We start from the raw sequence: 23065 nt of genomic DNA, 5'->3' as shown, positions 1-23065 counted from the left end.
GTGACAACTTCCGGTACGATTTGGCAATTACTTCCTGTGAGTGACCATTTATGTTCATTCGCGATCCGTGCGTCGTGTGATATTGTTGCGTGTGGTCTGTGGTGACGTTACGGTGATAGTATTCGGGTGATTTATTTGCGGTCCTCGTGTATTTTTCGCGTTTGAAAGAATAACAAAGACAAAAACAGAACGAACGAAATATGTCTGAGATTGATGCGAAAGTGAACATGTCGCTTGGTAAGTGGCCAGAGTCTCGAAAATCTAGCAGTTTTGCTGATAGTCCTGGGTGAGCGTACGGCTACTGTTTCTTCCTTTGCACGAATTCAAAATGGCGATAAAAATTATACAACGTAGATATATATCCACATTTATTTTCGTTCATTTAACATCCAAAATGGTAAATAGATCTCTAAGAAAATAAAACAAAGAAACGTATCTGTGTCAGACGATGAACCAACTTTTGATACAGGATCGTTTCGTCTCCCTAATTAATTATTAAGCAAAAAAAGGCAGACATATTTTAATCGATGTTTACTTATGAGAGGATGTATGGTGTCTTTTCTAATCGCTGGAAGAAAAATGTCTTCGCTATTTATACCGATGATCGAATAACCAAGTGTATACGAATTCCGGACTTTTTCAAAAGAACCAATTCAATTTCAACGAAATAGGAACGAAATAGATAACAGGCTTCTACTAACGACAGTGGTAGTAAAGAAGAAGAAAGATATATCCGTCATGAAGAATTTATACATTCTGAGAAAAATACTATGATTTACGTAGGATTGGCGGTGAGGGGATTTCTTACAATTTTTGACCAATTACTCGAGAAATTTGTCGAATGGAAAATTTACGTACCTGAACATTTTTGGATAATAACACAACCGAAGTTATGATTCATGATTTACGGAAAAGAAGTCAACTTTCTCATTACGTGGGATATACGTTTGCATAACTTTAGTCCTATTTTTATCTCTTCTATATCATATTTCTCGAGTTTCTCTTTGTTCATCTGATGGAATTGAGAGATGCTACACACTATACGTGAGATAAAAACACGCCGAAAATTTTCAAATCGATTTTATTTTTGAACGCATCACGCGTTCTATGAAAATATATGGAATGTCTACTACAAATAATAATCGCCGTTGAATTCGAGAATTTAACTAAATTCTAAATGAAAATGGTATTTATGTATGTTACAAGTGTGCAATCCAGAATAATTTAAGTTTAAGATTAAATATGTTCGCAATTTGTCACTTAAAAACATGCATTGTATATAAATGAATACTTCATGATATGTCAAATGTTATTTAAAATTAACAGAAACATTTTTATTAAACAAATTATTAAAGATAAAAAGCCCGACAGAGTGCGATCGTTTAAACAACCAAGATATATAAAACTGCAAGAAGAAGCATCTATGTGATTAAATGTTATATCTAAATCAGTTATTAAATGACTTATTAGATAACTGGATTTTATTAATTTGCATGTAAGACTCAAAGGCATCTACTTCAACAAATGGGAGAAATTTTTATGTAATCTACAAACTTTTGTCTACAAGCAACACATCAATGGAGGCAATATAATATTGGTTTATGATGCTTCTGTAGTGGAAAATTTTGTGGATAACATACTAATTGCATAAGAGAAGACAACTTGAGAAACTTTACCTTCAACTGAAAGTAGATATCTATCAGAAATAATGCCACTATGCTATTGTAAAACATCAATAATGGATCTATTCAATTATAATTTTGTTCAAATATAATTGATGTAATAACCAATATTAAAAGCAATATAGATAGTCTGTTTCCTTTGTCAATGAACAATGAATGACATGTTTTTGTTAAATTGAAATTGAAATGGAAGAACAGACTAAAACAGACAATGTAATATAAAAATTATATTTTGAAGATATGCATTGAATCAAGAGAAAACCTGAAATATGATAAACATGCAGATATAGAAAGTGTGAAGAATTACAAAAGTATGAAGAATCTTCAGTATGCAAGAAAGTACACATGACATTTATGTATCAGTGTATAAATAATTGGAACACTCATGGAAGATCACAATGAAAATAACACAGAGAGAAAGGACATTTATTAAGTACAGAAATAAAATAAAATAAACAATTTAATATGCACGAAGATTTAGTTTTAGTTAAAAATATCTTAAAGAAAAGAAAATAAAGAATATAATACATGTGGAAATTTATTATTATTAATTAAATTAACCAATAATACTTTTTATGTAGCAACAAATAGTTCCTTTTCATAAGATGAAATCTTTTGTTACAAATATAATTCTAAAGTAATGCAATATGAAAGAAAAATATATGAAAATCATCTGATTAAACTTATTCCTATATATATACATATTATTTATTTATTTATTTATTTACTTATTTATTTATTTTATACAAAACAATGGTATTTTAAAGTGTCCTTATCATCTGCAGAAGTGCAGTGTTTCACTACGTCTGTTATTTTTTATTTAATATAGAATATGTGATTTTTATTGTTATTTTTTATTTGATATCATGATTTAAGGAATTAGTAACACATTTTAAACTTAAAGGCTGATCTATAAACACAGAAATTCCAAGTTATATTCTACTTAAGTTTCATTGTAATTAATTGATAGATGTATGTGTATACATAGACCATACACAGTGAGATTATTTTGAAAGTATATACACATATTGGAAGAAAATCAGGGAAACAATTCACAAAAATAAATATCGAAAAAGATCGATATACTTAAAAGAATTAAATAGAAACTGAATTAGCCATATTGAGTTGTCCTTCAACATCATCCATACAAGAGGAAATTTTTCACATATTCCAGATTAAAGCTTAACACAAATTAACTTCATGCACTGATAAGACTGTACGCTCACTAAACCTTGTGAATTTTCTTCCTTTTAAGATGAAATCATAAAGATGGAGAAAAAGGAGAAAAAGAAAAAGGCCGGGGCTACTAATGGAAAAACTGGTGCTAAACGCACTCGAGGAAGTGTGCGAGGGCGAAGTGGACTCAGAGGTAGAGGTACCAGAGTAAAGCGTAATGTTGGAACTGCTAAAAAAGAGCAAACATGGCAAGCTGGGCAAAATAACAATAATAACAACAATAATAATAATGTGCGTGGTGGTTTTGTGAGAAAACGATATAAGAAAAACAGTGGTTTAACTAGATCACGAAGTAATTTAACATTAAATCAGAAACCTAATACACGAGGAGCTTTTAATGTTCGCCGTGGTCGTGGTAATAGATTTGGTCTGACTCGAAGTAGAAGTCGCACAAACTTGACTTTTACACAAGGAGGCTTTTTTACCAATAATAAGACTCCATTAAAACGAACGAACAGTTTACCAAATTTACGTGATCCAACTTCGGTTCATAATCGACTGGGATATCAAAGCCCTGCTCAAATTGCTTACCGAAATCGTGTTAAAAGAGCAAAACAATTGCTGCTACAAAGACAGAACCAGAGATTATCCGTACAAAACCAATTCAGAGTAAGTTAATATTGTAGATAATAAATCATAAACGTAATTAATTTGACATTAATTTAATTATGTTCTTCTCTTGTAGATTCCACAAGCTGGGAAATCATTATTATCACTCCAACAAAGATCCACAGATAGAAGACAACAAATTTTAACTTCTCAACGTCGCTTTACTACTGGTGGATTACGATCAGATCAAATTGCCCGTGCACAAAGACGTGCACAATATGAACAAAAATTAATGAGAATGAAGTATGCTTAAATGTCTTCACATTTATTGTTCTAAGTAGCTTACAATTAAGTTCATATAATTTGAAATACTTTTTAGTAAATTATTTTTTATTTTCAATTACAAAATCTTATACTTTATATTGGGATTTTATTGAAATTATACAATGTTGTAGTTCCTCGCGATTAAATACAAACTCAAATGTAAACTTCATGTATACATTGGGAAATGAGTACAGTCCTAGCACGCATCAACGCCCTCTTACTCTTACCCCAAGCAGAAACGGAAGTGCTGTGAACAGTTTGCGCCCATTACCAAGAGGAAGATCCCCATTTAGACAAAGTGTACAAAATTTGAATATGGTATGATAATAAAAATGATTAATAAGATATTACTGGTAGTTATAATTTAAAAAAAATCAAGTTCTGTGTAATTTATATAATTTAATATGGTGGAATTTATAAATTTCAGGTTGGTCGATCACCCATGTTTGGTCGACAACGTTCAAGGTCAAGATCGCGTTCCCGTTCTCGTACACGCAACACTCCTTCATCAGATGCAAGACCAGATGTCGATGATCGTACTTTCAGCGAAGTCATGTATAGCTTGTCCGGAAATCTCGGCGTTACTGGAAGAACGCTTAATGATAGATTTAGTTTTTAAATTGAAGAAGGAAAGTTTGTTTTGTATTTAGAATATAAGACTGTTGAGGCCAGAAATTTTATGCTTGAAATAGATACTAGGTATAATGTTTTCTTATCAATTGCATTAATATTAAAGTTACATCAAGTAGAAATCAATTTATTTAACTCGAATGTTCCCCATTTTTTCGTTTGTATATTAAAACTATATGAAAATTATTTGAAGTTTTAAAGCATAAAACATTTAAGTTTGAAATATATTCCAAAATATTAACTACATTGAATTCGTAATAAATTCGATGTTTAATATTACCTCATCATATTTGAGTTCAAAAGTTTGACATAAATTGGTTTGCATATAAAGATGAAATTCATAGTAAATTTTTGCATGAAAAGATAATTTGCAATATATTTTAATATTAAAAATAAATTTTAACTTTTTATTAGTACAAAGATATTTCATTCTTTGTTACTTTATAAATATTTTAGTAACATTTTTATTTCGTTTTTATGTATATATTTCTATGTTGTAATAATAATTCGGCAGAATTATTTTTTTATCACACTTAATATATTTTATTGAAAAATGTGGCCTCAATTACGCGAGTTCAGTACATCTAGAGACAATTATTAAAAAGAATGAACGCTATAACTATATTCGAATTATAAAAATTGTAGAAATTTTATTAGGGATGTCTAATTAGTTCTCAAAATAAGTATAAGTCTGAGTCGTGGAATAAGTTTTTAATATAGGTACGAGGATTATTCACGTTTCGAGTATACTGAACATGATATGTCAATGAAATATAAATATAATGAATTTCTTTTCTTTATTATACGTATTTAATAGTTGTTGTATAAGTGCTTATAAGGAAATCATAATCAGAGTATATACATAGAAATACAATATAAATTGAACTTTTTTGTGTTACTTTATTAACATAATTTAATATATATATCTTCTATCTATACACATATAAAAAAGTAGGAGGATTTTTATTACACTATAAAAGTTATATTTAATCAAACATAATTTTATAGTTTATTGAAATTTACTATTCAACTACAGCGACGTGGTTTAGAATATAAATGCAATAATTTTTATAAGAGTTAAAGAATTTATTACTGAAGTACTTTTCGATAGTAAAAATATTGCTTTATAATGTAGTATTATAATTATAAATACAGTGTCTCTCAGAATTTAATATTCATCGCCTACTCGACTTAACTGAATTTGTCACATTTTTTATATAAGTTTACAAATTCAAGGTATAATGCTTCTACAAGAAAACCATCCTATAACGTTCTGTACATTTACAATAATTGTTTCACACCCCTTTTGGAAAGCCAAACAATTTTCAATGTGAATGTGTTAGAACAACTCATTTTGTATAGCAATAAAATTGTTTAAAATTATTTGCCGGCAATATGTCCATTAGACTCTCGTCTTTTACATCATTTTGTGTTAGAAAAATAGGAAGACAGGTAACAGTATTTATTTTAAGTAGTCACATACAACAAACGCAAATATATCAAAGAAAATATTTTCAGTTTTTAAATCGTACTTCTGTCATTGTTCAACAAACTCGACATTTACAAGTTCATGAACACATCGCATATACTTTATTGAAAAATAGTGGAATTCCAACTCCGCCTTTTGGAGTAGCCAAAACTCCAGACGAGGCTGCCAAGATAGCAGCTGATCTTAAGACAAAAGATATTGTTTTGAAAGCTCAAGTTCTTGCTGGAGGACGTGGAATGGGGCACTTTAAAGATACCAACGTCAGCGGTGTTGTTATGTGTGAAACGTGAGTTTAATCAATTAAATCAACTCTATTATAATGTGATATTATATTTATGATACACTGTATTTGACATATATATTTTTAGGCCTGAACAAGCAAAGACTTTGACTAATAATATGATAGGTAAATTGTTAATAACTAAACAAACTGGAGAAGCTGGTAGAATTTGTAATTCAGTAATGGTGACAACACGTATGTTCCCACGTAAAGAATATTATATGGCAGTAATGTTGGAACAATCTTTTGATGTAAATTGCAACGTTTCATTATAACTAGACTGTGGATCTTTGTACAAATTCATATTTTTATTGGTACAGATAAAGAGTTTTAACTTGAAAGAAGGTTTTATTTTCTGAATGTCATAACATTTGTTTTCCTTTTGATAATTTATGTAATTTTGTGTTTGTGCACATTCTTGTATAGCTTTATATAAATGCATAAATATCTGCAGTCTAATTGTAACTATCGTTGAATTTATTATTAAAAGTAAAAATTAAATATGATTTACAGGGTCCTGTTGTAATTGTATCTAAACAGGGCGGTGTAAATATCGAAGACATCGCTGCCACGAATCCGGAAGCTATATCGTATACACCAGTGAATATCATGAAAGGTTTATCACTTGAACAAATAAATCAAATTGTGGATAACTTAGGTATAGAAGGAGAGGAGAGGAAGATTACATCGTTAATTATTTGTAATCTCTACGAGTTGTTCATCGAGAAAGATGCATTATTACTTGAAATTAATCCATTCGCATTAGATATTTGCGGAGAATGTATGTTGTAAAAAAGAATTTAATGAATTCATTTTATTAAATTAAAGATAGTTAATAACATAAGTATTACGTATTTTCAGATTTTGCCTTAGATTGTAAATGTTCTTTTGACGACAGCTCAGAGTTCAGACAAAAGGAACTATTTGCACTGCAAGATTTCACACAACTAGATCCTAACGAAGTCCAAGCATCTAAGTTTAATTTAAGCTATATAGCTTTAGATGGAAATATAGGGTGTATGGTAAATGGTGCTGGATTAGCGATGGCTACTATGGATTTAATAAAATACAATGGCGGTATGCCAGCTAATTTTTTAGATGTGGGTGGTAGTGCCACTGAAGAAGCTGTGATGGAAGCTTTTAAAATAATAATTTCTGATCCGAAGGTACTTAAAATTTAAAACAAGTAATATTCGAATTATATCTTTTGCCAGTAAGTTTGAAAATATGTAATGTAAGGTTCAAAATCATTTTACAAATTTTTAGGTAGAAGCAATTTTCGTAAATATATTTGGTGGTATTATGAGGTGTGATATAATCGCGAAAGGTATTATCAATGCGTCCAAAGAGTTACAGTTGAATATTCCCGTAGTTGTAAGACTGCAGGTAATTTATCACTAATACATGAGGAAAAATTATACACAATTTTTTTATACTAGTCTAATCTAATCATATAGGGAACTAACGTAGAAGAAGCTCATCGATTGATACGGGAAGCACAATTGAAAGTTATTTCCGTAGATGATTTTGCCCAAGCTGCTGAATCGGTTGTAAAATTATCTTTAATAATAAAAGCTGCAAATTCTATGAACTTGGACATTTCTTTCACATCCAAAGAAACATCGGCAGAAAAGTCTAAAGTCGGAAGCAAGAAAAAGTAAAAGTGAAATAAATTTTTATATTTTTAGACACAATTTGAAAGATATATTACATACATAGATATAATTATTATGTTCGTTTTATATTAATTATTTTATATCTGACAACAAAAGTTGGATATTATAAAATATTAGATGTCTTTCCTTTTTGACCTTTTTTATATTATATAAATTTATATGGATGTAAATATGTTTGTAAAGAATAAATATTTTTTTCGAAATTTATAATGTAATAATTTATTCTAGTTTCGAATATAATATATTATCTATATTATTTTGTATCATAATTTGTAAGAATTGTAATCATGATATTGTTACTGCCAGTACTAAAAATGATTTACTTTTCTTTAAATTTATATCGATTTAGGTATTTTATAATTATATGAATGAATAACAAAGAATGCTTAATTTTGACTCAAGACTACTGAAAAATAAAATAGAATAATACTAGTATCTAAATGGCGACAATAGAATTAAATTAACTATACAAAACAAACTAAATATATTTTTTCACATATAAATATAATAACTTACAAAACTTGTACAATGAACTTATTATTGAAATGTTATATCTATAATTAAAATATCCCAAAATTGGAATACAGTAGTAGAGAGAAATCAAATGAGTAATTAAATCAGAAAAAATTCAAATAAACATAAAGAAGTGCTGCCATCGCGGCATCACCGTGGAGTTTGCGTCATGTTTTTGCAGGAAACATCAAGGAAGGTGGGGACATGAAGGCGTAGACAGCGCAGCTTACATTTGGCACTTTTGGCAGTCCACTGCCACTGCTTTAGTAAGATGGCCACCATGTTGTCTCGGACTATCTCAATCGTTGAAAATTTTACCCGATTCAATGGGTCAAAGGTACATTAAATATTCTATTTTTCGTGTCGTACTATACTATTTGTTCACGATAATTCCTATTCATTTATGTCATTTTATTCCATTTTCACGAATCCATCGATATTTACGCCAATAATTCATAAGTGGTATAATCACCATATTAGATATCTGTAGTCTGCTAAATTGAGCGCCAGGGTCAAGCGATTCGAAGCCAAAGATTGTGGCCTTGCACTAAACCAAGTTTTTTTACGAAATATGAATGTGACAGTTGTGCAATATGAGCGTGGACATTTTCACAATTAACCTTTGATTCGTTGGTCATTGACTCTGTTCTGTACATTCGTATTTAATTAATATTTATTCAATTGCGTGAAAAATGACACTACTTGTCAAACTACCAAGAATTGTCATTTTTTTTGAAAATTTGTAATTCGAATAATCGATTATCGTAACTATTGATTACTTCGTTTTGTTACGAAGTTACTCTTTTTTTTTAAAAAAAGTGTTTTGGCATTTTTTTTATTATCTTCAGTATTCAATTTTATATCATTTGTTTTCAATAACTATACTCACTGTTTGTTATTTTCTCTTGTTTTGATTAGTTAGAGTATTTCTTTACCAAAGACAAAATAAAGGACAAGTGCCAAGTATGCGATTAGAAGTATGTGGGTCATTACCATTGATTGATCTTTGTACTTCTTTGCTCTTCTTCTTTATGTTCTTCTGTATTAAACAATTAATGTCTATTATTATCATATATGTTACACAAGCTTTATTTACTGTTATTGATCTATTTTTGCTATTTCATTTATATAGATACTGGGATGCAAAACCAACTTAGTAAAGCAATCAGTCAGGAATTTGAATGTTCATGAACACATCAGTTACAGTTTATTAAATGAAGCTGGAGTTCCAACTCCTAAATTTGGAGTTGCTAAAACTGCAGATGAAGCTGCCAAACTTGCTGCTGATTTGAAGACCAAAGATATTGTTTTGAAGGCACAAGTCTTAGCTGGTGGCAGAGGAAAGGGACATTTTAAAGGAACTAGCATTAGTGGTGTAAAGATGTGTGAAACGTAAGTTATTATGAGCAAGTGATGATAGATATGTATGCTTTGCATTACATTAACTTTTCTTTTTTTTTTTTTATAGACCAGAAGAAGCAAAAAAATTAGCCAGTCAAATGTTAGGTAAATTGTTAATTACTAAACAGACAGGTGAAGCAGGTAGGATATGCAATGCAGTGATGGTTACACAACGTATGTTTCCTCGTAAAGAATACTATCTTGCAGTTATGATGGAAAGAGCCTTTGGTGTAAGTTGCTAAATAAATGTAATTTCAATGAATGGAAGAGCAGCTTATTTAATTAAAAAATTTTTTATTTGAGGGTCCAGTCATAATAGCTTCAAGTCAAGGTGGTGTAAATATTGAGGAAGTTGCTGCAACAAATCCTAGTGCTATCATGTATGAACCCATTGATATACATAAGGGTATTACGAAAGAGCAAGCAGATCGAATTGCTGTTAAACTTGGACTTCAGAATGTTAAAGATTATATTTCTAACATCATCATGAACCTGTATCAGATGTTTCTTAAGAAAGATGCTCTTTTATTAGAAGTGAATCCTTTAGCAGAAGATGTTAATGGAGAATGTAAGTTCAATCTTAAAAATTTATAATTCACTATACATTATAAAAAGTAACATTTAAAAATTGCACTCTTTAATATACAGATTTTGCTTTGGACTGCAAGTGTAGATTTGATGATAATGCTGAATTTAGGCAAAAACAACTATTTTCCTTAAGAGATTGGAGTCAGGAAGATACTAAAGAAGTTGAAGCTGCTAAATATGATTTAAATTACATTGCACTTGATGGTAACATTGGTTGTATGGTAAATGGAGCTGGTCTAGCTATGGCTACTATGGACATCATAAAATTGCATGGAGGTGAACCAGCTAATTTCTTAGATGTAGGCGGTGGTGCGTCTACATCTGCCGTGAAAGAAGCATTTAAAATAATTACATCAGATTCACGAGTGGGTTCACATAACATAGATTTTATTATTTCTAATATTGATAAGATTGATAAATATTCTTTTTTTATATCAATTATAGGTTCACGCTCTTTTGGTTAACATATTTGGTGGAATAATGAGATGCGATGTTATCGCAGAAGGAATTATTGCTGCAACTAAAGAACTTAGCTTAAAAATTCCTGTTGTTGTCCGATTACAGGTATAATTCTAAATACATATTAATACTTTATTGGAGTAATTGATATAAATTTAATTTTATATGATTTTGTTGCCATTTCAGGGTACAAATGTAGACGAAGCAAAAGCTCTTATTGCAAATGCAGGTTTAAAAATTGTACCAATAGATGATCTTGATGAAGCTGCCCGAGTTGCGGTTAAATTATCAACGATTGTTAAATTAGCACAATCTGAAAATCTTAGCGTTAATTTTGAAATACCTTCGATTTCATAAATATAGTAAAAATTGTTATTTGCATATTATCAGAAGAACTTCGAGGGTATATTCATATTGCTAAATGTTTGGAACAACATTTGAAAGTAATAACTAGATTAATAATTTCGAATGTCACATCTATGTTGTCTTTAGAATTACATTTGAGTACTTCACATATGCTTTATTATAAGTGGAATGGAAAGAAAGTTCATTGAAACTTTTGTTTTGCTCGATGTTTGAAACATTCATATTCTCTTTAAAAAGAGATGAATGTGATCGTAATGTTTAATTACGGATTTGTACATTTGAGAAAAAAAACTAAACCTGTATTTAATTACGATCTTCTACATTTAAAATATTGCAAAAAATACTAGACAATTGAATTACTTCCTTCTCAATGCAAGCACAAATTCGTTCCCAAGAAGTACGCAGACTTCTTCAAGAATGTAATTTATTGCTTACCCAATTAACGGGGGTTTCTGTGATTCAGTATTAAAATTAAGTTATACAATATACACTTACTGACATAGCTATATCTTTTGCACGAAAGTGTACTCGATATTCTTTCAAAACTTACATATATGTTAACAAAAAGTACATGACTACTGCTGTCCAGAAAACGAGAACCTTTTATATAATCATCCACAAAAAATTGTTATAATTGAGATATTACGCGAGATATGATTGTCATATCTCATTTGAAAAGAAAAAAGGGCCTGTTTAATGTAATATAGACATATGTAGTTATATGTATACATATATAAATTATTTTACGTAATTTTGGTTCGTTTTTATTTTATTAATGAGTCGAAAGTAAGATGATGCTCACGTTTCTTGCTTCCCTGAAACATAATATCATTGCGAAATAATCAGATTACAACGTATCAGTATTATGACATGATATGGTGATGATATAGTAATGAAATAATTATGATATAGTATTGTTGCATCTATGTTTACATATATATATATTATATTATATATATATTATATATATATTATATATATTATATATATATTATATATATATTATATATATATATATATATATTACAAAATATATCGCATCGTTAAATAAATTATATTATTATTTAATTTATTGGAAGAAATTTGTACAAAAAAGAAAGTCATCGATTAGTAAATGTAATATTATTTTAAATATAACATAAAAATATTTCAAATAAAATTTATCATGTTCCTTCAAGTGTGAAATCTTTTAAAAGTATTTTTGCTTAAATGCAACTATTATGATCGGTAATGATTATTTTCTTCAATAAAAATATGCTATTATTATAAGACGACTGTTCTTTTCATTTAACTACAAATTTAATTTAAAGTACTTGAAAAGAAATATCAGAGGAAATATGTAGTAACATTCGCAGTTTGTTTTTAATTTAGGATCTTTTAAAGTTGGCCTTCCTGTTTGATGCTCAACTTATTTGCGATTGGTAGTAACAAGTAATAAGGGACAGGGGTTATTCATTTTGAATATCGTGTAATGTATTATAACGAAATCTTCTAAAGTCACTTATTTTCTTATATTTTTCAATTTGTATCCTTAATATTTAAAAAATGGTGAGAACAAAGGCGGATCGCGTCCCTACAAGAGGTAAAACAAATTTTTAAAAATTCACCTTTTTTTCAGTAAATTATTTAAAAAATTTCTATCGTTTCTTTGTTACTTCACTTCAGTTGGTTTTGATTGCTAATTTAAACTTGTATTATTATGTTTGATAAATATTTTGTAGTTTTATTTAAGTTATATTATTATTTTTAATTGTTAGAGTACCAGAAGATAATTAATTTTACGAAAGTTTCATTAATATTTATTATTTGTAGCTGTTGGTAGCAAAGCACCACATAAAACTACAAAAAGTACACCAGTTAAGAAACCAAGTAGCAGTAGCAAAGGTAAGATTTATAATTTTATTAAATTAAAGGTATAGTTTCAAAATTTCAAACAATCGTAATTTTAGGAAAGAGTTATTCAGGTGGTAATCCGTATCATCCAAGGGAAACTCCAGAATGGCAGAAGCCTATTACATGTTTTCTCAACCAAGGTTCTGTGAATCAATCTAAAGATTTGTCAAAAGCTCAGGTATATAATGATGGTATTAGCAATAAATATATTTAGATAATAAAACACATTATTTTAAATAATAGGGAGCTGCTGGTGAAGGTCCTAGCCAAGTAGTAGAAAATGAGTCGGACTAAAGATGTGCAACATTGTTATTAAATTGTTATGGTATTATCATAGTGTTATTTGTCAGTACAAAAGGTTATTTATTTCTTTAAACCAGTCTAGGTATAAGTATTTTATATTTTATCACAATGAACAACAAAGAATTTTTAATTTTAACTAACATGAGACAAGTAAAAAGATAAGAATGAGCAACACAAGCATCTAAATGCTGAAAGTAGAATTAAATTAGGTAAATTAAATACAAAGCAAACTAAATATATTTTTTTACTCAACATTTGAAATGTGATTAATATCATAAGTATAGTATTTATAATTTAAAGGACAATATTGTAGTATGTCTAAATAAAATTATCATAAATGAAAGAAATGTAAACATTTATTTTATAACCTAATAGGATTAACCTTTTTTATTTAACTCTTTAGATCGCAGATACAATTATCGTTATTCAAACTTGTAAAAAAATATCAAAGTGTAAAAAACCGTTTAAACGAAGTAAAAAGTGTCAGAGAGAAATGAACCAATCGTGAAGCTATATTGCGATGTTTCTTTTCAGCGGTTATTGTTTGATAGAGTTTAGGAACGCAATTTCCTATCAAAATTTTGGCAGTCCAAGTTGCGGTAAAGATTCGCAGTATTGAAATGCTGCCGACAGTGAAATTTCATTAAAATACAGTTTCTAACGCGATTTTCTATCGAATAAACGTAACCAAGTTCAGTGTCGTCTGCTTCGACGGAACTTCGTAATTTTTTTTTCTTTTCGTTTTATTATAACGTGAAATATTGGAACGACAACTGTAACCGGCTGTAAAAAAGTTTTCAATCATGGCTAGTGTTTCTTATCAAATTGCAAACCTGCTAGAAAAGGTATTTGACATATTTTTTGAAATATACGCTGAAAATCCTTTCGTTTTTTATTCTGAGATAAAATTGATGAGGATGTTAACACTTGATCCGGTGATGATATTGAAGTTCTACATAACCTCGCTTTATTGTTTAAAAAAATATGCAATTATTCTTATAAGCAATGATTTTCTAATTTTCAGTACGAATAACGATATTATGCTTGTTCAATATTATTTTTTTTTTAAATTATAATATAGTATTTTGTCATTATATACTTTACATGGCCAAAAATGTACAGATTCATGAATTCATTGTCAGCAAGAAACAAAGGTGTTTTCAGCTGTCACTAAGATAATATTATATATGTATTGTTTTTATCTTTCATTGGAATAATCCAAAGTTTTATATATGTATAATGATTATTAGTTGATATATTGTTTATTATTAGTAATTTGATTAGTTTAGTATATATTTTATTATCAAATGAAACAATACATTCTTTGCTTATTTTTATAAGTAATTTTAATTGCAAAATATTATTCATTGTTTTGGTTTTATATCGATATTTTAACTCATATTTTATTGTCTTAGATGACATCCACCGATAAGGACTTCAGATTTATGGCAACCAATGATTTAATGAGCGAACTCCAAAAAGACAATATTAAACTGGATGATGATTCAGAACGTAAAGTTGTGAAAATGCTTCTAAAACTGTTAGAGGATAAAAATGGAGAAGTACAAAATCTTGCTGTAAAATGGTACACTTATATTTAGATTTAGATGTGAATTTTTTGGTTTGAAATTTCATAATAATATTGTGTGTTAATTTTTAGCATTAGTTGTTTTTCTTTAAAAATTGAATATATGTGTAAAATTGAATTGCTTGTGTGTTTGAAACGCATATTATGTTTGCAAGATTTTCTTTGTATTTGGACACGATTACAGAAACGTGTCCGATTTCAGTTTGGGCCCACTAGTCAATAAGGTAAAGGAGTACCAGGTGGAAACTATTGTAGATGCCTTATGCATTAACATGGTATCAGATAAAGAACAATTAAGAGATATTTCCAGTATTGGATTGAAGACTGTAATATCTGAGCTTCCTTTGGGATCCAGTGCACTTGTCGCGAATGTTTGTAAACGAATAACCGGCCGACTAAGTAGTGCTATAGAAAAAGTAATTAATGTTTTCAAACTTATAATAACTCATCTTAAAGTTATTAATAAAATTTTATATAACATATTCAGAATAAAAGAAATAATTCTTTATCACATACAGCAGGAGGATGTATCCGTACAACTCGAAGCACTCGATATTATGGCCGATTTACTGTCTCGATTTGGTGCTTTGCTAATTACGTTCCATTCCACTATTTTGGCCGCATTGTTGCCGCAACTTTCTTCTCCTCGTCAAGCAGTTAGAAAGCGTACTATAATAGCATTGAGTCACCTCCTAACTTCAAGCAACAATTATTTGTACAATAAACTAGTAGATCATCTACTTGAAGGACTTTATACTCAAACAGCAAAAAATGTAATACGTACTTATATACAATGCATTGCTTCCATTTGGTAAGTATTTTTATGACTAATCACTATGCATTTTTTTCTATATAAGTCCTATTTTTATTGTCAAATTTCAGTCGTCAAGCAGGTCACAGATTTGGAGAGCAAATAGAGAAAGTTATGCCATTAATTGTACAGTATAGTAACGAGGATGATGATGAGCTGAGAGAGTATTGTTTGCAAGCATTTGAATCTTTTGTATACAGATGCCCTAAAGAAATTACTCCACATATAAATAAAGTGCGGACACTTTCTTAAGTAATTTTAACATTTTAGATTCATTAGAATTATTCAGAAATTTGCGTTAAATTCTATTTCTTTGCTAGATTATAGAAATCTGTTTGGTTTACATTACATATGATCCAAATTACAATTACGATGATGATATGAACGAAATGTCCGATGCAGAAGATATTATGATGGAAGTAGAAGAAGATGGAGAAGAGGACGCGGAAGACGAATATTCAGATGATGATGACATGAGTTGGAAAGTTCGTAGGGCAGCTGCAAAGTGCCTGGAAGCTGTTGTGTCTAGTAGACGGGAGCTTCTTCCCGAACTTTATAAAGTTGTTTCTCCGGCTTTGATTTCAAGATTTAAAGGTATCTTTCGCATACAGTAAAAACAGTTCAATAGAAAATTAATGTTATTTAAATTGTTACTAATACAACTATATTTTTGTAGAAAGGGAGGAAAATGTAAAGTCTGATATTTTCCATGCATACATTGCACTTCTAAGACAAACAAGACCAGCTACTGGTGTGGCTCTTGATCCAGATGCAATGGAAGATGATGATGGACCTATTGCATTGCTACAGCAACAAGTCCCATTAATCGTGAAAGCTGTTCATCGTCAAATGAAAGAAAAAAGTATTAAAACGAGACAAGATTGTTTCTCACTGCTGAAAGAATTAGTGCTCGTATTGCCCGGTGCTTTAAGCAATCATATACCTGCGTTGATACCTGGTATACAATATTCTTTGGGAGACAAAAATTCTTCATCCAATATGAAGATTGATACATTGGCATTTGTACATACGTTATTGATAACTCATCAACCGGAAGTGTTTCACGCTCATATGGCAGTTTTAGCGCCACCGATTATATTAGCTGTCGGAGATCCGTTTTATAAAATTACAGCAGAAGCATTGTTGGTATTACAACAACTTGTGCAAGTAATCAGACCACATGGTAAACAAATCTGTTTGACTACAGATTTATAAATGAATCAATAAAAAATTTATTTCATTGTCATAAATATTATTTCAGATAAAACATGTTACTTTGATTTTACATCATTATCTGGGGAAATATATCGTTGCACGTTAATGAGATTGAGAACAGCAGACATCGATCAAGAAGTAAAGGAAAGAGCAATCGCATGCATGGGTCAAATTCTCGCACATTTTGGAGATACTTTGTCTGACGAATTGCATGTATGCCTTCCTATATTCCTGGATAGACTACGTAATGAGATCACTCGACTTACGACGGTGAAAGCCTTGACATGTATAGCAGCGTCTCCCCTAAGAGTAGATCTTAATCAAATTATGGTATGTACGCTATATTGTCTTTTACAGATTAATACTTTAGATTTTGTTTTGATAAACATTTTTATACTATTTTGATATTATTGTATTTGCTTCATTTTACTGTATTTTTTTTACAGGAAGAAGCAATTCCGATTCTTGGATCTTTTCTGAGAAAAAATCAACGGGCTTTAAAATTATGTTCTCTTCCACTTCTAGATACCTTGGTTCGAAACTATAGCTCTACTCTTCATGCTGATTTATTGGATAAGGTAATAAATAGGAAAATAATGATTAGTGCCTACTTTAACATTCTATATTATAATAGAATATTTTATTAGGTTACTACAGAATTACCAGCATTATTAAACGAGACCGATTTACATATTGCGCAATTAACCCTTAATCTTCTCACCACCATAGCGAAGTTACATCCAGTTGCTCTTACAAGGGTTTCTGATAACATCCTTCCAGAAATATTAGTTCTGGTGAAGTCTCCACTTCTACAAGGTAATGTATATTTAAATACTTAACTAAAAAATATGTAAGATATATATGTATAGTAAAAATATTAATAATGAATTCCTCTTCATGTGTTAGGTGTGGCTTTGAATTCGATGTTGGAATTTTTCCAAGCACTAGTACAAGCAGATATACCAGGTCTTGGTTACAGAGAATTGCTCTCAATGTTGTTAGCTCCTGTCAGTCAATCTGTACTTCACAAACAAGCTTATCATTCCCTCGCAAAATGTGCAGCTGCATTAACAATCACATGGCATCAAGAAGCTCAAGCGGTGGTCGAGCAGTTTCTGAAAGACGTTCAAAATCCTCAAAGTGATGCGCAGCATATTTTTGCATTATTGGTTATTGGTGAAATAGGTAGACATGTGTAAGTATATATTATTATGTCGATTTCAAATTGTTTACGTCACTTAAATTATTTTCTATTTAGGGATTTGAGTGAAATCAGTTCTCTGAAACATATAATTTTGAATTCATTCTCTTCCCATTCAGAGGAGGTAAAATCAGCAGCTAGTTATACATTGGGTAACATAGCTGTTGGTAATCTTCCAAAATACTTGCCATTCATTTTGAAAGAAATCGAGGCACAACCAAAACGTCAATATCTTCTTTTACATTCGTTGAAAGAGGTAACCTTTATTAAATATTTTAAGCTTTGTTTTATTTTCATTTAAAACTTTGAAAATTTAATGGCTTGCAGATAATTACATGTCAATCTGCTAGTCCATCCGGGGTGTCTCATTTGCAAAATTTCGTGCCTTCGATTTGGATGCTTTTGTATAGGCATTGTGAATGCACGGAAGAAGGTACCCGTAACGTTGTAGCAGAGTGCCTAGGAAAACTTACATTGATCGATCCTGCTACTTTACTGCCAAGATTACAAGAGTCATTAAAATCAACATCTGCTCTTTTGAGAACTACTACAGTTACCGCTGTTAAATTTACTATTTCTGACCAGGTATTTCATACATCGGTTTTATTTGTCAAAGTAAATTACTTAATTCTTTATGAAATTCTTTGCAGCCACAACAAATCGATGCTATGTTAAAACAACGTATGGATAGTTTCTTAGTTGCTTTGGAAGATCCCGATTTGAATGTCAGAAGGGTAGCTTTAGTTGCATTTAATTCAGCAGCACACAATAAACCAATGCTCATAAGAGATTTATTAGATTCCGTGTTACCACATCTTTACGCTGAAACTAAGATAAAGGTATTTGACAAGGAACAATTTAATTAATTATCATTATTTAATTAATTATTTATTGAATAATTATTTTACGTGTATGAAATAATTTAAATGTAGAAAGAACTAATAAGAGAGGTGGAAATGGGTCCCTTCAAACATACAGTAGATGATGGCTTAGATCTCAGAAAGGCAGCATTCGAGTGCATGTATACATTACTCGATTCTTGTTTGGATCGTCTCGATGTTTTCGAATTTTTAAATCACGTTGAGAATGGTCTCAGAGATCATTATGACATTAAGATGTTAACTTATCTAATGACTGCGAGACTTGCTCAATTATGTCCTACAGCAGTTTTGCAGAGTAAGTGTATAGTATAAATTATAAATTGATTGATTTTTATTAATGAAATATTGAATCATATGTAGGGTTAGAACGATTAGTTGAACCATTAAAAAGCACTTGTACACTGAAGGTAAAAGCAAATTCGGTCAAACAGGAATATGAAAAACAAGATGAACTTAAACGTTCGGCATTAAGAGCTGTGGCAGCATTGTTAACTATTCCAGATGCTGGTAAAAGAAATCATTTTTGTACGCGTCAGTATTAATTTTGTTGTTTGATTCCTTAATCTTTTTCTCTTTTCTCAGATAAAAATCCATCGTTGAGCGAGTTTGTAACGCAGATCAAATCGACGCCCGACTTACAACCACTTTTCGAGATAATCCAAAAAGATTGTACTGGTAGTAATATGAATGAAACCAATGTGATGGATCAGAGCTAAAATGTCTATGATTTACTTTTTGTATTTTACATAGATCGCTGTTAGCTAAGCATCCACGGTCATATTATTCATAGTTTATTTCTATACGTTATTTTTTCATTATTATCTTCGATCTGAACTGTAGTTTGAGATGAATGTGATTTCATGTAATACGTCATGTATAAATTATAAAATAAATTTGCCAATTGTAAGCATCTTACAATAATGATCTTTCCTTTAACAATAAATGATATGAAAAACAATGTTTTGGCTTAATTAATTCTGCTTTCACGAAGAAGAGAACACCAAAGATTGTTTTCCACTTGCACAAACCGACTTAAAAATTTATGATTAATGTGCTATCTTCTTACGCACGTATATGTTGCATTTGCTGACCTACTTATATGATTCATTAATAAATTTATTAGCAAGGCTAACTACTACTTTCCCTCCAAATAAACATGCATTTGCGAGCTGCAAGTTAAGAATCTTTGATTTTGGTAATTTAAAAATACATCACAAATTAATTACAATTCTCGCGTTAAAAAGTATACTTTGTACAAATATTATGCATGTCCATATGTTTCATGTAATGTTGAGTCATGCTATTAATATTATGATCGAAATGGAACATCTTTAGTGTCAGTAAAGACGTTCCAAAAATAAATGAAGCTTAAGGAATACACACTTCGGGGGTGGTACTTTGCCAAATATTTTGCGGTCGACAGCCTTTAATCTTACGTTACAGCTGTAATAATATAAAGCTTGATAATTTTGTCTTTAAGACCTGCTAATAGTTGCATTGATGGATAGTCATTCGATTTACCTGACATAATTGAAACTTCTTAATTTAAATATAATATGTTGAATCTAAAAAATAATGAAGATAAATTCATTTTTATATTTCTTTCTGCAATTATCTTTATCCTTGTGTAGTTAGAATTTCTTATAAATTTTCCTATCATTGTAAATTTATAAAATGTATTTTGAAAATAATTAGAAAAGATTTGAGAATAGAATTTGCGATTCTTAACTACATAATTGTTCGTTTCTAGATTATAAGAAGCTTGAATCAGTATTGCTATGCACCATATGGCAACTGTGAAAGCTCGCTGTATCATTGATTATTGAATCATTTAACGCAAGAATTCAGATTTGTTTTTCTTGCGAGCTCGTGCGATGATCCTCGTGCGTATGTAAGCTTCGTAATCCTTCACCTAATTCCGAAACCTGTTGCTAATCACGTTTCCGAAAATATTTTATTATCTTTAGAACATACTTTTAATTTAAAAAATATATGGTAAATATGTAATATCATTACAGAAAAGTCTTTTGTTTATACTGAGAAGATTAGATTAATAATAAATAGCAAGTGAATAACTAATCAATGTATGTTTAAACAATTAGCAATGAAAGGCTATCGTTATAATATGAAAAGGAAATTACTAAGAAGAATTAATTACGTAATTTTTTATCGTGAAATCTATATTTGGCCACTACTCGGTATTTATATACGTGAGAATTATATGGACTAGATATAAAAAAATTCTCCGAATCATAAGGCACCGAAATTTCTAACGTTGCAGGGAATCACGTAGCATCTCTACGCCGAGCCGCTTTTAACTCGGATGACGATGCCTAGCGTGTTTGTGTGATGCTATAGCGTACGTAAATCCAACCCGATGAATACTTAACCATCAATTATCTATATACCTTCCCATGGAACGTTAGACGCTCTATATGAGGTTTGTTTTCAAATAATATAATCATCATTGACTTATTCATACCGAATCGCTTCAAATAGCTATTTAATTCCCTAAAATATTTCAGTATTAGAAATTTCATAATTTTATCTAAGTTTGTTTAAATATACTACAATTTTTATAACATTTAAAAGCTATAGAGCTATGGAGTAATAGAAAATGAGCAATTTAATTTTAAAGTACATAATCCTCTCTTATGGAAAGGAAAGATGTTGGTCCCTTGACCTTACTGATAGCGGTCACGTTTCATATCCTTTTTTCTTTTAGCCGTTTTTATTAATTTGTATTGCACAACAACTTGTCTTGTGTAGCAAATTTATTTATAACTGAAAAAACGTAACAAAATCGAATTATTCAAATTTTATTTTATAATTATATTTTGCTAATATTTCATACTGATTGAAATTTAGGAAAAAGCAGATGACGCCCTTACATTTGAAAGTCAAACTATGGTTTCTCGTGAGAGTCGCCGACTAAGGGACAGCATGGAAACATGTCTATTGCTCGAATATCTTTCATCACTATGTAGTTCGCCGGTGGTACCCCTTCATTTGAAATCAAGCGAGTAAAAAAACAGCAATTGCCGGATAACGCTAGTGCGCAGTCGAAACACGCCATCCAGCTCGTCCATTTCCTCTTCTTCTTTTTCCACGATCACTTCTTCTTCTTTGTAACATTGTTCTTATTTCTTCCATTCGAATAATGCACCGCTTTCTTCCCGCGAAGTTATCCCCGAATTTATCTTGTAAATTCATATCGAATCTAATGAAACGTATCACATTCTTAAATATGCAATTATATTCATAACAAATATACGAAGGATATAAATATCACTTGATTGATAATAATATGAGATGAAAAAATCTGGAACGTTACACAAACGATAATATTGAACGTTAAATATTGTCCGTCAGATAATTATAATGTAAAAGAAAAAATGCTAAAAACAAACCTACTTATTGAAATTTTCCATTGAATTTTATGTGACCTATAAATTGATTGGCAAAATAAATGATAAAAGGACGTTAACTCTGTCTTGTAGAAACGCTGGATGATCGCATATGATAAATCGAGATTTTATCAATCAGTGGCAATCAATTAAGTCCAACGAATTTTTATTTTCCGCGGTTTTATGTAATTGGGAGGATATTTACAATTCGAACACCTGTTTGGTGTGTTCGCCAAACAAAATGGAAAACATCCATATAAAGTAAAATATGTCATATTACGGTAAAGATGTTATTGTACATTATATTCTCGATCTATGTTAATATCCATCGAACCATAAAATATTTTTATTTCCAGTATAGAATATTTTTGACACACTTCAAAGCATTTAGTCCATTCTTAATACTATTATATGTTTCAAATTGGTTACAAAGTAATAATAGTACTTATTCGTTCTTGGCTTAAGGACATGATTATTTCAACTGTAATCGATTCTATTGTGTCGATTACTGACGTCAACGAGTACAATGCTGCAAAAAAGACAAAATCTGCGTGATGTATTATAATAAATAGG

At 30.0% G+C, this 23065-nt stretch overlaps 5 protein-coding genes and 1 long non-coding RNA gene across 9 annotated transcripts; 5 read left to right on the top strand and 1 right to left on the bottom strand.

Moving 5' to 3' along the window:
* The first annotated feature begins 49 nt into the window (after positions 1–49).
* On the top strand, positions 50–4547 carry LOC138183758 (uncharacterized). Of its 2 annotated transcripts, none has more exons than XM_069121110.1 (5): positions 50–237; positions 2938–3527; positions 3604–3770; positions 3923–4109; positions 4219–4547. In XM_069121110.1, the coding sequence occupies exons 1-5, from the start codon at positions 201–203 to the stop codon at positions 4408–4410; spliced, it is 1173 nt and encodes a 390-aa protein (XP_068977211.1). In that variant the 5' UTR covers positions 50–200; the 3' UTR covers positions 4411–4547. The 2 variants fall into 2 exon arrangements, with proteins under 2 accessions (XP_068977211.1, XP_068977212.1); XM_069121111.1 differs by having other exon boundaries at positions 52–2115.
* A 259-nt stretch (positions 4548–4806) lies between these two features.
* Positions 4807–7916, top strand: LOC138183756 (succinate--CoA ligase [ADP-forming] subunit beta, mitochondrial-like). 2 transcript variants are annotated; one of them, XM_069121108.1, is made up of 7 exons: positions 4807–5873; positions 5940–6196; positions 6279–6441; positions 6704–6971; positions 7052–7356; positions 7457–7576; positions 7648–7916. In XM_069121108.1, the coding sequence occupies exons 1-7, from the start codon at positions 5817–5819 to the stop codon at positions 7849–7851; spliced, it is 1374 nt and encodes a 457-aa protein (XP_068977209.1). In that variant the 5' UTR covers positions 4807–5816; the 3' UTR covers positions 7852–7916. The 2 variants fall into 2 exon arrangements, with proteins under 2 accessions (XP_068977209.1, XP_068977208.1); XM_069121107.1 differs by having other exon boundaries at positions 4807–6196.
* A 641-nt stretch (positions 7917–8557) lies between these two features.
* Positions 8558–11945, top strand: ScsbetaA (Succinyl-coenzyme A synthetase beta subunit, ADP-forming). Its single transcript, XM_069121109.1, has 7 exons — positions 8558–8716; positions 9512–9771; positions 9848–10010; positions 10084–10348; positions 10429–10733; positions 10813–10932; positions 11014–11945. Exons 1-7 carry the CDS (start codon positions 8651–8653, stop codon positions 11182–11184), a joined length of 1350 nt encoding a protein of 449 aa, XP_068977210.1. The 5' UTR covers positions 8558–8650; the 3' UTR covers positions 11185–11945.
* A 667-nt stretch (positions 11946–12612) lies between these two features.
* LOC138183895 (PCNA-associated factor) lies at positions 12613–13681 on the top strand. Its single transcript, XM_069121378.1, has 4 exons — positions 12613–12775; positions 13006–13077; positions 13143–13264; positions 13330–13681. Exons 1-4 carry the CDS (start codon positions 12739–12741, stop codon positions 13378–13380), a joined length of 282 nt encoding a protein of 93 aa, XP_068977479.1. The 5' UTR covers positions 12613–12738; the 3' UTR covers positions 13381–13681.
* A 261-nt stretch (positions 13682–13942) lies between these two features.
* On the top strand, positions 13943–19997 carry Cand1 (Cullin-associated and neddylation-dissociated 1). Of its 2 annotated transcripts, XM_069121375.1 has the most exons (17): positions 13943–14234; positions 14805–14974; positions 15180–15393; positions 15496–15788; positions 15860–16022; positions 16109–16382; positions 16465–16971; positions 17050–17333; positions 17450–17581; positions 17651–17819; positions 17910–18198; positions 18262–18460; positions 18532–18789; positions 18855–19043; positions 19137–19380; positions 19446–19592; positions 19668–19997. In XM_069121375.1, the coding sequence occupies exons 1-17, from the start codon at positions 14193–14195 to the stop codon at positions 19799–19801; spliced, it is 3708 nt and encodes a 1235-aa protein (XP_068977476.1). In that variant the 5' UTR covers positions 13943–14192; the 3' UTR covers positions 19802–19997. The 2 variants fall into 2 exon arrangements, with proteins under 2 accessions (XP_068977476.1, XP_068977478.1); XM_069121377.1 differs by lacking the exon at positions 13943–14234 and having other exon boundaries at positions 14838–14974; positions 15162–15393.
* A 1698-nt stretch (positions 19998–21695) lies between these two features.
* LOC138183879 (uncharacterized) lies at positions 21696–22833 on the bottom strand. Its single transcript, XR_011174194.1, has 3 exons — positions 22500–22833; positions 21940–22407; positions 21696–21869 (listed from the first exon to the last, which is right to left on the bottom strand). It is a non-coding gene; the product is annotated as an uncharacterized LOC138183879 (long non-coding RNA).
* Between the last annotated feature and the right edge of the window lie 232 nt (positions 22834–23065).

This window comes from Bombus flavifrons, chromosome 10 (genome assembly GCF_040668555.2).
Source record: "Bombus flavifrons isolate JBK064 chromosome 10, iyBomFlav1_principal, whole genome shotgun sequence".
Lineage (NCBI taxonomy): Eukaryota > Metazoa > Arthropoda > Insecta > Hymenoptera > Apidae > Bombus > Bombus flavifrons.
The sequence above is the reverse complement of the archived record's forward strand: the minus strand, read 5'-3'. Positions and strand labels throughout refer to the sequence as shown.